Consider the following 13,546-nt stretch of genomic DNA (forward strand, 5'->3'; position numbering starts at 1 on the left):
GCTCATACACTTCCCTTCAGCTCTGTTCCAGTCTTCTCCCCCTCTCCCTCCCTTCCTATGCATTGTGTCTGCTTGCCACAGCACGCTATTCTAATAAGTGTGCTGGCAGAAAAGTGACACTTGCTAAACTCCCTGGGTGAAATCCTGGTCTCATTGAAGAGGATGGCAAAATTCCCGTTGACTTCAGCATGGCCAGTGTTTCACCCTTTAGCTTTGAAGCGTTCAGTGCTTCTGAGAGCCAGCACTTCTGTAAGCTCTGCTTTGCTCCAGGCAGTCTGATTGCATCAGAAATTAGAGCAGAAAGAATGGTGTCACAGGGCCAATGGCCTGGGAAGGAGTTTCTTGGCTGTCAGGTGCTGCATTAGCTTAGCTTTTGAGAGAGTTTTGTGACAAATTTATCTGAGAGCCTGAATTACTCTGGCTCTCAGATTGAGCAAGTTTTGCATCCCATTTTATATGTTTGGTCTTGTTTTCATTTGATATTTGATTGCTTTAATTCAAATCACTTGGAAGGGCAGGATCCCCTGGCCAGCTGTGCATATTTGTTTTGTGAGCCAGTTTACTTTGTGGCTTATTTTTCATTTCTTGATTGGAGCCTCACAGGACTTGTAATTGGATTGTGTAAAACATTTTCTGTATTTCATTACCTGCATTCACCCTTTCCTTCATATGGTAATATTATTCTTTATTTTTTAAGGCTGGCAGTTTTTCCGAACATGTCAAGACAAGTGTTAAGAAAAACGTCAAGATTTTCTGCTATTTTTATGACAAAACCACAGCAGAAACAGAAACATACTGAGACAGAAGTGGTGGGATAGAATGTGTATGTTGGGAGGGAGGTGGGGTTTCAAGAGGTTTCTAGATGTGCGGTGTGATAAGGCAAATCACACTTAGAAATATTCTCAGAAGTATAAATAACCATCACCTTCACTCTTTCCCTTCCTAAGAATTGTAGGGAATCTGTTGAGATTTCAGGTGTGTGAATAGCATATGGCAGAAGTGGCTGTCCTGAGGAGACCTGCCTAATTCATCCTCTGTATAGATCTGGTTCTTCCTCAGCCATATGCAACAGTTGCCTAATGTAAAACAGACCGTGTGAGCATTGGTCTGGGACTGGGTAGGAGACTGGGGGATGGTGTCACTTCGTCCCATTAGAAGCCCCATGAGAATATCTAGGAGCACTGCCGTGATAATGTCTTTTCCTTTGGTACTGTGCGATGTGGGGCTGGGTGGATGTTGACTCTGTCCACCACAGACTGAGAGGTCTGCAGGGGAACTTTGTTAAAATGTTACCTACTTTCTTCCTGTGCTGGCGGTGCTTACTTTTTGTCACCTGGTTGCTTTTTAATAGTTTCCTTTGAAAGTGGCATTTAGTAGTTAAATTTGGGGTTGTGGAGGTGAGGAGTGCTGAGTGCAGCCGCTGTAGTCTACAGCAGCCTTGCCTTACAGGAACAGTGGGGTGAGGAGGGCTGGAAGACGTGTAGACAAGTGCAGGCTTGTAGTTTGATGCCTGTGATAGCACCCTTTGCTTTCTGTGGTGCTGACAGGCAGTGGCAAACCAGGCTGAAGCTGCTGCAACAGTACTATAGCATGCCTGCTACCAGATTGAATCCCTTTTTATTTCATTCTGTGGCTTGTCGAAGACAGCACCACTGCTTATCTAATGCTGCTAACCCAAAAGCTGCCACACATCCTGCTCATTATAGAGGATTATACCTTTGCAAAGGCAAAGTGAAATTACAGTTATGATTCAGAGGTGTCTGTAGCTATCTGAATAACAAGCACTTGCGCTGAACATGGAGCTGCCACCAGAATTCCAGTTTGGGTCTTAGTTTATTTGATCTTTTGGGTTATTATTTTAAGTACTTGCACAAAGAATCATCGCCTTAGAATTTCCTCTTGCAGCTGGTCATTGTAGAGTCATGCCTTGATTTCTACCACAGGGAATTTCTGGAATGTCTTTGGATTAGTCAGAGCTCCAATAATTAAAAACCAAAACAAAACAGAAAGAACACCAACTTGAAAATGTTGGAGCAAAGACAGAGGTAAAAGTGGTAGTACCTTTTAGCATCATGTCTCCAGTGCAGGGGAGCATCAGGGCTTGTAGTGGAGTTAGCTGGAAGTCATTTTGTCAGTATTTGCACCTTCTGCCACCCCTTTCCCTGCGATGAAGCTAAACTTCTGTCCTGCAGTGGGCTGGGTTAATACACTGTTGGTACAGTGATGTTGTTACGCACTGTGCTCCATGGTTACCCTGAAGCTGTGAATCATAGAGTGTAAATATCAAATGTCAGTGTCTCTATTTTTCTCTCTTGGTCACTCTCTTTGCAGGTGTTCAGAACGGACCTGATCACTGCCATGAAGTTACATGACTCCTTCCAGCTGAACCCTGATGAATACTATGTGCTGGCAGACCCCTGGAGGCAGGAGTGGGAAAAGGGAGTTCAGGTGCCAGTTAGCCCAGGGACCATCCCAGAACCAGTAGCCAGGTATAGTGTGGAGGAATGTAAACAAATACACGTACCTTTATGCTGGCAGCTTATGTCTACATTGCCTTGGCTTCTCGAGTTTTATTCCAGTGTCTAGCTAGAAAGGTCTCGGTTCTTGGAGACAAAGAGCAATCTGTGTCAGCTTTTTGAATGGTTGGAGAGGTCAAGAATCAGGCCTGTTTTGCCTGTATGTTGAAATATGAATGTTAGAGAATCATTTTTGGCATGACATTAGGATGGAGTATGGTGACAGAGCCTTAAAAAATAGCTTCCATTTTTAAGCCCAGACTTGACCTCACTCAGCATTGCTGGGAGAGCCCTTGTCTGATGCTTCTTGTGCTTATTTCCAAGCCATCGGTTCCTTTCAAGGAACGGTTAGACAAGCTGGATTTAAGAGGCAGAGAAAACACAGTATTTATTTTGTTTTCACATTATTTTTTGGTTGTTTCATTTACTAACTTAGGAAATTTGTTTTGCAGCATTTCAGCTGTTTTAAGAATCATCCAGATGTGCATGTAATTAGATACACTAATGTGAGATTTTGTAGCTCTTACCCAAGAAACCCTTATTTTCCTTACCTTGTTTGTGACACTTAGATATTATTTTCTGTTTCAAATTAAACACCACAGTTGTAAGGGCAGGAACATGCTGCAGCCGATCTATTTTATGCTAGTTGGGATTAGAATTGGAGAAAGTGATAAAAACAAGGATTATTGCCGTTCAATCATATTAGATCTCTTTGAGTAAGTCTAGGCTGGCCCATAACACGTTGCCAAATGACTCAACAGTGCTGGTGGGGCCAGAACAGTCCAATCTCTGATACACAGCAAAAAATTCTGGGTGACACTACGCTTCTTCTGTTAGATTTACATCTGCCAGCTTTAACCTTGCAGTAGAGGGACCACAGGAATGTTTGTTAGGGCTTTTTGTGTTCTGTGCAGCAACCTGCAGGCAGCTGCACAGCCCTACTAGGTCTGTACACACATCAGGTAAACCCTTTCCTTCCTTCTCCTGAAGGATTGAACCTGGACAACTCAGCATTTTCCCCTCTGCTGTGCAGTTCGGAAGACAGGAACATACCATTTTCCTGCAGGCTCGAAGCCTGATGCACACTGGTCTCACGCAGTCCCTGCATAAATACACATTGTACATGTGTACTCACATAGTCTTCTCACTGCTTTCTCTTTTAAGCATCTCCCAAGGCTGCGGGATGGCCAGGAGACCTGTGGACTTCACCAGAGGGAGACCTTCCAGGGGTTCCCCACCCAGTGTGTTTCAGGGAGGTGGTTTAGTGGCTCGGTCAGGTCCAGGTACTCGCTTAGGAGAGAGAGCTTTTCTTTGCCAAGGCCCAACAGAGATGTTGCTCCAAATTTAAGCTGTTAAAGGAGATAGAGAAACAAGGCATCCACAGGTGTGGGTGTCAGCACAGGAGGTACCACTCTTTTTTAGTTGCTGAGCTGTCTTGTATGGTCGTACTGGTGAACACCTGCTGGTCAGAGTCACCCCCTGTTGCCTGATTGTTATGCTGTTTTCCCCCTCACTAAGCACTCGGAGAGCCCTGCTGTGGTGGTGCTGCAGTGCTGGAACTGTTCTGTGCCTCGATTTGAGAGGGGAGGGAGATGTTCTTGTAAATCGAAACGTCAGTAGTCATATAGTAGCTGGTGTAGAACAGAAGGAAAATACAGTACAGATAGCTGATGCTAATGAGGTACATAATAGAGAATAAAAGGTTTTTGCCTTGTAGCAACTAGTCAGGGCAACGAGAGTAGGTCCAGAGGGGTGGAGAAAGGAGTTAGTCTGTGTGGTGGTTCAGTGTTTGTTGTCAGATTGATAAATCAGTTGAGTTTATTTTTGTTACGTAGTAAGTGTTGGGTTTTTTTCTTCTTTCTATCACAAAAAAATGAAGAGATGAATATGTTTTGAAGCCAAACTATCTGTGCTTATTTATTCTGTGCCACTATAGTGGTATTTAGACAGCGCGCACAAGGTGCTGCCCCAGAGGCTATGATTTCCACATAGAGAGGTACTCAGGAAAGAATTTATGGTACAGAAGATTCAGAGACCAGTGCCCAGTTTAAAATAAATTCTCTGTGAGATGTGGTAGCCTGTAATATTTTAATACTGCGCAGTATGACCAGGAACAGTTTGGGAAGTGTAGTAAGCCAGCAAGGTCATTCAGGTTCTCATACTTCCACAGTCGTCTTCTGCACCTCAGAAAGCCCCAAATTCAGCATTTGGCCCTCCCCCATCATGTCTCAGATTGTTGTAGATGAGGGGCAGGAGACTGAAATTGGTAGAGGATTTACGGAGATCTGTGTGCGCAGATACAGTAGCAGCAAATGAGGGTCTTCTGATGGGAGGAGGAGTTAACACGTTGGACCTCAGGTGGGAACAAAATAGAGTGGGGGATGTCCTGCTTGTTGTGAAGCTTAGGCTGTTCCCAGCAGATAGTTGTGTCTACATGCAGTGGTGCCATCTCCTCCCTTGTAGCACAAGAGCACCACAAAAATCACTAACTGGTGCTACAGGAGGCAGTGATTTGGCATTGTGGCCTGTCACTCCTGGTGATGCCAGCATTACCTTGTGAAGTGGGTTTCATCCAGACCGACTGAATTTCAGTGTGTGCAGTTAACTAAGAGAAGGTGCAGTGTCCTCTTCTGAGACAACTGTGCTGCAGGTGAACTGACAGAGTTATCTTGCTGTTTAGAGGCGAGTCATCAGCTTGCTGATAGAATAACTGCTGTCCTTTGTGAATTGGGCAGCTTTGCAAAATTGTGGCATCACAGAAATCTGACCTGGAACAAGTTATGTGCTGTAGGTACTTTACTTTTTCCTGGACCAACGCCTGTGGTTGAACAAAATTTGAGTTGGCTTGCAGCTAAAATACGCTCTCATGGTTGGTTCTTGGCCAAATGGAGCATAAAACCTGAGAGGAGGTAGTTCCAGCACCAGCTGATTAATATTTGCACTTGGTCCGGCATGACCTTAGTGATTGTGAAAGAGGAAATGCAGACCCAGGATGCCAAGAGCTTGGATCTGCTTGGGTAAGTGAACATGAAGCTAGTGCAGATTATGGAGTCTCTCTGGAAAGGTCTTTGGAATTTCACAAAGATGGCAATGCTGTAGACACGTTTGCACGTGCGCACAGACACACACTCTCTACTGTAAGACAGAAAACTTCAAATGGAGCAGCAAATGCTACTTTTTTTCCTTGAATTTTCTTGATCTTGGTATTGTAGTTAAACTGATGGATTTTAAAACATCTGTGTGGACGGCAGCCATCACTACATAAATAAAGTGTTCCTACTCTAACTTTAAACAAGTGTGAATTTCAGGTAAGAGTAACGACAGTTCTATCCTCTAACATTTTCATTTCATTTAGAATTCTGGTAATGAATTTGGTTTCTAGACAACTCCAATTAATTTCTTATAATGCTGCCAATCTGTTAGGGAAGTGCACTGTACTGTTTTCTGTTCCCATCTCAGTGGTGCCAGATGATTGCTTAGATTATTGCTGATGGTTGTTAGTCACTTAGAAGGAGGCATTTTGAATTCTCTAGAAATAAACCTCTCAGCAACCCCGCATACCTGACGTCTGCTTGTCTGTCTGTTTTAGGATTGTGTCTGAGACGAAAGCTGTCACGTTTATGCGTCCCAGGAAGTACATTGTTTCATCCGGTTCGGAGCCTCCAGAGCTGGGCTATGTTGACATCCGAACCTTAGCAGACAGCGTGTGTCGCTATGATCTCAATGATGTGGATGTAGCATGGTTGCAACTTGCCAATGAAGAATTCAAAGAAATGGGTGAGCAATGAGTGCTTGTGTTTTCGTTGCCTTTTTTTTTTTTTTTAAAGCTAGCAATCTTAAGAATAATTTTAGGGAGGGCAGCAGTGGGAAGAGATGGTAGTGATATGAAGAGATAATAATCATATGAGTTGGGGTAGCTGTGGGAAACCAGACCTGATGTGATTAAGCCCTAAGATACATGCTTTCGTAACTGCTGAGTTGCATCTGCTTAGACCGGGTCAAAATCTGGCCACATGTTTTTTTTTTTTTCTCTGCTGCTTTCCATTTCACAAGAGAGTTCTCACAAAGTTCCCCTTTCGCCATCAAGGTCCTTGAAGAGAATATCAGATAGACCATCCAGGTAGTTTTTCCAGTTAGTCCCTTTATTTAATTATTTATTTGTTTGTTTTTCTCTGTGTCATATATCCGTATAATCTTTTTAGCTAGTGGTGTTCAGTGTGAAGAAGGGGCAGAGTCTTGGGAGGTCTGGAGAACCTACGCCAGCTGAATTGTACAGGGAATGAGACAGTGAAGAATTCCTGCCGTGATTTATTTGAGGAGCCTCCCAAACTTTACTGTGACCATGTGCTCCAGTTTTGAAGCAGGAAAAGATGCTGCCACAAGAGGAACAACTGTTCCCTTTTCTATAGGATGGCTTGTGTGTGGGAAGAGGCAGGGGAGCAGGGAGGCGTGTGCTTCAGCAGAGGATTTAACTGGAATTGAAGATGATGTAGGTCAGCACAGAACTTTTACCACATAGATAAGGGGAAAGATGCTGTGTCAGATGGAAGAGGTTTGGACATGTTGGTGAATACTGATTTTTGTTTTAGCATTGTGGCAGTTCCCTGCTTTGGGTTATAGTTAGTCATATGGGTTTTACCTAGCCGTAGCCTGTACCTGGCATGGTTCAAGTCCTGTAAACCACAAACCGACAATTTATAACTCTTTAAAAAAAAAAATTCTCCTTTTTAAACCTACCTATAAAGAAACTGATGATGCAGCCCTGAGCTGGTCTCTTACCCAAGCCTTTTTTCCAGATCTCGACTCAGGCCTGCTCAGGTTTAGTGGCGGGCTTAGACATGTTCAAAATAGTTCATGATTCAAGAGTGTAGGTTACCTTTCCACTTATCTTCAGGAAAACAGCAGCAGCAAGTCCCCTTAGATTTCTTCAAATAAAAAGTTAAAACTTTTTATTATTTGTAATTGATATTCATCCAACGTAGATAATCCCCTCTGTCATTTGCCAGAGGAGGGCTACCACAGTGTTACACTGGGGGTGTGAATAGCGTTAGTGATAGAGCGCTTAAGAGCGGCTCTTCATTGTGCAGATTCGTACCTGTGCTTGAAGCCCTGTGATAGCCATTCTGCTACACCAACATGACCTTCAGAAGTGTACATTGCTCATGAAACACTGAACAGCTAGAATTTGACAGATCTGATCCTCGGTGTTGTGTTTTGGTGTAGTTTCTTGTAGTTTGCTTGCTCTGAATCTTTATCCACTCGGTTTTGCTGTACACAGAGGGAGAGAAATGCTCCTGTCAGTACGAGGCAGTGCATTATGGGTCTTGAAATGTGCTTGTGTGCTCTGTCAGACACTGCACTCTACAAATATTAATGGGCATTTGAAAAGCGAACTGTTTCCTGGTCTGCAGTTACAGCACTTGGTTTATGGTGTCCCTGCGTCTACTCCCTGTGTTTTGGATATCTGTTGGAGTGCTTCAGGTACTGAAAATGTATATTCTGTCTATAAAAGAATGAATGTAAACATTTGATCTGAAGCTTCAGCCACTTGATTCCCTTTTTTTTAACCCTTATAAACGCACAGTCAATGACTTATCTTTTAAGGGCTTTTCGTAAAGCGATAGCAATTGTGAGGTTAGAATTTAGTTTCAAACTGGTCTAAAACCTGCCATCATCTGCTTTGCTCGTGCAGTGTTTGGGGCTGCTGGGCAAAATTCACTCCTTGATCAGCAAGATTTTGTATCTTCCCTCTTGCTACCTTTTTAGCTGCTCAGTTTGGGTAGCAGGGGATGCATTGATCTCTTTTGCAAGGATTTACCTGTCAGTAAGGGAAGCTGGAAGTACTTTTGTAGAGTGTTTGTCTTCTGATTTGGGTGAGCTAGAGAGGTTTTTTTCTTCTTTGTTTTGTGGAGTTGGTGGCTCAGTTATTCACAGAGAGCTACAGGGAGGATTTTCTTATTAAAACACACATCAGTAGGTTGCTATCTTCTGTATGTCACAGTAAATATTAAGTATTGGGAATTGGACCAAAAGCAGGATATCCTAAGCTTACACTTCATTGTACTGATTTAAGTATATGGAAATTCTTGTGCTAAACTGATTTTGCAAGAGAAAAACAATTGTTTGCAGTAGTGTAGCTTTCTTTGTTTCGTGTGTGTGTGGCATGATTTTGTACTGAAGGTTAGTGTAGTACCGACTTGGAAGTACTACAGCCAGCTCATTGTCACAGGAAGTGAGAGATGGAAGCCAGAGGGGGAAGCACTGTGCTCTCTTTTGATATTTCTCTTGCTGCTTCTATGATAGATACTTTTTTCACATCTATGATAGTAATTTAATTTAAAAATTTGAATTATAAAATACTGTAATGTAATCAGTCTGTAGCTGTGGTGTAATGAAAAATTTTCTGATGGATGCTGTTTGAAAAGACCAAATCCCAGATTAGATGTTGCATTTGTTTTTTGTCCTACAGTTGATGTTGCATTTATTACAACTGTGGTTTTCACTTTTTAAAACGAGCTAATTTATTAGTGTAGCAGGGTCTGATGGAGACCTCAATTGGGATTGCAGTCTATTGGGCTGGATCTTGTAAAAGCACAACTGTTTTTAAACACTGCAAGTTTGCTACAAAGCAGTTTTTGTCATTGATTCCCCACCTCTGCCTCCATCACTTTTGGTTCAAAACAGACTCAAATCTTTCACCAAAATAGTCAACATCTGGGTTGTAAAATGGAAGCAAAATCCATAGACAGTGCTGTTTCAGAAGGAAAAATGAGAACAAGACCAGGAAGCCAAAACAAGTTTGTGAAAGTTTTTCTCAGGATTTTGAAGCACTGGTTTGGATACTCTGCTTCTATTAGTTTAATATAAGACTTACTTGACCTTTTTTTTTTTTTTCAGTTTCCCTAGTTTATGCTGGAATAGGAAGGGTTGTCTAGGAATTAAATGTGTTCATGTGAGGGCCAGCTAGATCTACTCAGCTGCTAAAAAAAGAAGCTGGAGTTGCATGTGGCAGTGGTTGTGACTATTTCCTTTAACTATTTCCCAGGGATGCCTGAGCTGGATGAGTACACGATGGAAAGAGTCATTGAGGAATTTGAACAACGATGCTATGATAACATGAATCACGCTATCGAGACAGAAGAAGGACTTGGGATTGAGTATGACGAAGATGTCGTTTGTGACGTCTGTCAGTCTCCAGATGGAGAAGATGGCAATGAAATGGTGTTTTGTGACAAATGCAATATTTGTGTGCACCAGGTATGGTGGCCAGGGCAGAGTCAGGGGGAATGTAGGAGTGATGACAAACTTTTCCAAACCATTAAAGATTACAGGTTGGATTTTTTCCAGTGACAGACGTTGATCTGTTAAGTTGTTGCAGAGTTCACCATTGAGTGGTGGGATGAATTAAGAAATTATTCTATAGATGTTCTGCTAAGGGGGTTAAAAGTGGTATTGTGTATGTATGAGGGAAGTTACTAGGTGAGAAATAGCCTCCCCATGACATACACATGTGTATTGTTGTACATTCTCACCTAGCCACTTCTCTTGGTGTATTCTATTCCTCCCTGCACACTTCTGAGATTAACACACCTTTAGTATCAGCAATTTTGGCTCAGCAGGGAGGGGGAAAAAGACCTTTCAGGCAATCAGTAGGGACACTGGTAGGATTTATCATAGTCATTTTAATGGAGAACCTCCTGAGCTGAGCCGAGCTAATGAAGCACTATTATGTGCCACCTTTTTGTGGCAGTTAAGAAGTCATCTTAGCATGGAAGAACAGATACAATTTTAGCACATCCGTTTCCGTGGCTGCTTCTTGCTGTGTATGGTGCCTTCTTAATCAGCCTGTCCTTCCTTTCCACTTTAAGAAGTTTGCTTTTGTCATTCAGTATTTGGAAAGCCGTGTTGCCCAATGAGGAAGAACAGCATTTTCTGGCATGTGTTACTTAAATGTGTTTTTACTAATGGTAAAGAAATATGCCCATGACAGCTGTAAGGTACAAGTGGATATCCTGCAAGACACTCAAAATTGACATTTCTAGACCTGTAGCAGTTCTCTGATCCTTAGTTGCTGGTCACATGAGATCTGAAACTTAAGAGGGTTAACATTGACAGTAATTTGGACAGAGGTCTCCATAAAGATGCAATCTTGTGAAAAAAAGTGATCTTAATCAGTTGCTGTTTTGTACTTTTCTCTTTGAAGAAGAAGTAAAACCCAATGCTTTGGAGTAACATTGAATATTGCACAGCAGAGCTCTTGTATTTAGGAAAAAATTCTTCATGGCAAAGGTTGTCAGGCATTGGAACAGGCTGCCCAGGGCAGTGGAGGAGTCACCATGCCTGGAGGGGTTTAAAAGGTGTTTAGACGAGGTTCTTAGGGACATGGTTTAGTGCTAGAACTAGGTTATGGTTGGACTTGATGATCCTGAGTGTCTCTTCCAACTGAAATGATTCTGTGATTTGTGGTTTTTGCCTTCTGAATTAGATACAGTCCAGTTCCTGTTACTTGTAGACTTTGTGACACTGAACTTCATCCTAGCGCACTGCTGTCAGGGTAGTCTGTTGGGATTCCCCTTGCTTTTTGGGCTAGTAAACACCTTCTTCATTTTCCCAGTTGAAGTAGGCAGGGTTTTTTTGCATAACAGCTGATCATGGCTTTAGCTCCTTTCACTGAGATATAATTTTGGGGAATGAATGGGTAATGTGGTTGGCTAAGTATATAAAGGTGCCCGGAGATCCTCAACAAGCTAATATTTCTATATATAGTTTTAGGAATTCCATCAAGAACATTTTGACAGTTGCGAGAGGCTACATGTAAACAGCTAAAAAGTTACAGAAATCCATGTTGTTTCCTTTGTTTTCTTTCCCTTCTCTGTAAATGGGAATACAGGCATGTTACGGGATCCTGAAGGTGCCAGAAGGCAGCTGGCTGTGCAGGACCTGTGCGCTTGGCGTCCAGCCCAAGTGTTTGCTCTGTCCCAAGAAGGGCGGTGCCATGAAGCCAACCCGGAGCGGTACCAAGTGGGTCCACGTTAGCTGTGCTCTGTGGATTCCAGAGGTAGGTGCTGACCCTCCAGGAGTTTGGGGCTGCAGTGATTCTGAGGGAGAAGAAATCTGTTAAGAACGTTGTTCAGCCTAGCATGTGTTGCCACAATGAGTGTAGCATATATATGTGTGTGTGTGTGTGTATATATATATATATGACACTTCTTAGGAAGACAGTATAAAAGATTTTCAGTTTCTGGCAGGATGCTGCATCATCTATAAAGAAAGTAGTTATGTTACCTTTGTCAACTAAAATTAGGCCTCTGAAAATTAGGTCTTTGCTGCTGGAAAAGCTCATTTAACAAGCACAGAACGTACCAGTTTATTTTATAAATGGAACATTAAAGGTGAATCAGGAAGGTTTGGATGTGACAGTGAGAATTCCTGTGCATTCTCATAATCAGAATATTCATCCTGTATGTTAATTTTAAATTAGTGGCTTCACCTTGAAACTGTTTTGTTCATGCAGTGAAGAACCGATTTTTTTAAGAAAAGGAATTTTGATTTTTTTAGTTCCTTAAAAACTGAGAAACTTGGAACATGCTAATTTTGTACATGCACACAATGAATTTGATTTCTTTGATAAAATTGATTCCTTTTTCAGTTAACGGTGTAATAATCACCCTGTAATTTTTAACCTTTTTTATCTTAGGTGAGTATCGGAAGCCCAGAAAAAATGGAGCCCATTACAAAGGTTTCTCACATTCCCAGCAGTAGATGGGCACTGGTATGCAGCCTTTGTAATGAAAAAGTTGGAGCTTCTATACAGGTAAGTTAGTAGCACAAATGTCTCTGTGGGTTTTTTTCTCAGTTCTAAGTAGACACATAAAACGTATATCTGCAGTAAACTTTCTTTGATTTCCTGTTTGTTACTTTGGACTTAATTGCACACAAAGTGCTTTTGAAGGTTAGTGTGCTCTTACTTTTTCACTGAAGTCAGTGGAATTGAACACCTTCATTTTGATAATTAAGTTAGTTGTAGCTTTGAATTTCAAATTTTAGATACTACTTAACATTGGACTGTTTTGGCCGTAACTATTTTTTCTGTAACTATTTTTATTGTTGGTCCAGCTTTTAAGTTGCTGAGGAGGATATGTGTTCATTTGATAGTAAACTTGTTGAGCAGTAGGAAAAAAACAGGTGATTGGACTGGCCTGCCTGCGATTCAGGCAAGCCACAAACTTGAGGAAATGAGCTCCATTTCTTCCATTGGTTGTGCGTAGATTCTGGAGCTCTTGGTGTTTCTCACACCCTCCTGGGTGTGAGTTTCCCAGTTCACATTGCTATAGAAGCAGTGCCATGTTATCGCTCTGACTTCTGATACTCACTTGAGCTCAGGGGTGGTGACTGTCTGAAACAGCAAGACTGGGCAGAATAAAAAAAAAAAAAGTCTTCATAGTTCAGAAGGAATGATTTCCGTTTGCAATAAATAATTAAACTATAAAGCCAGCACTATAAATGCATTTGTGTCATACCAACAACTCACATTCCTGGGCCAGTGCCAATTTGTTTCATTGCATACTTGTGAAATTCTTTCTGCAGTTTTAATTGCATATGGATTCAGCCTTTATCACTTGCAGCCTGTGAATTGTCACTGTTAAATAACTGAATCAATCTGCTCCAGAGCATTTCAGACTGGGCAGTGTGGTTTTCACGTGCATGTTTATATTGGGTTGTTAGCTGTCAAGCACTTGCAGATCCTTCACAGTGAAGATCACTCAAATGTTAAATAAGAATTTTGAGAAAAATTTTTAAATGTAGAGAGGTTGAGAAAACACATTACCAAGCCCCACATTTTTGAAAGAGGAGATATTTTGTTTCATGAGACACAAGACAGAAGTTTGATCCATCTTACTCGAGAACAAATCCTGAGAGAGATTAAGAATGGGTGATCCCCTTGGGGCAACGTTGTGATTGTGTAGAAAAAGACAGTGAATTGTAGCTTAGTATTGCGGTAGTGTTCTTCACCTTCAAAGTGCTTGAAA

The 13,546-nt window shown here is 41.9% G+C and overlaps 1 protein-coding gene across 6 annotated transcripts in view; it reads left to right on the plus strand.

The window, feature by feature from the left end:
• Positions 1 to 13,546, plus strand: part of JADE1 (jade family PHD finger 1) — a 139,454-nt gene that overhangs the window by 116,279 nt on the left and 9,629 nt on the right. For 5 of the 6 annotated variants that reach the window (XM_065634985.1, XM_065634983.1, XM_065634984.1 and 2 more), the window contains exons 4-8: positions 2,332 to 2,489; positions 6,106 to 6,293; positions 9,562 to 9,773; positions 11,407 to 11,574; positions 12,214 to 12,330. In XM_065634985.1, coding sequence (XP_065491057.1) covers positions 2,332 to 2,489; positions 6,106 to 6,293; positions 9,562 to 9,773; positions 11,407 to 11,574; positions 12,214 to 12,330 — 843 coding nt within the window. The remainder of the gene's footprint in view (positions 1 to 2,331; positions 2,490 to 6,105; positions 6,294 to 9,561; positions 9,774 to 11,406; positions 11,575 to 12,213; positions 12,331 to 13,546) is intronic. The other variant, XM_065634988.1, reaches the window with a different exon arrangement.

This window comes from Caloenas nicobarica, chromosome 4, assembly GCF_036013445.1.
Source record: "Caloenas nicobarica isolate bCalNic1 chromosome 4, bCalNic1.hap1, whole genome shotgun sequence".
NCBI lineage: Eukaryota > Metazoa > Chordata > Aves > Columbiformes > Columbidae > Caloenas > Caloenas nicobarica.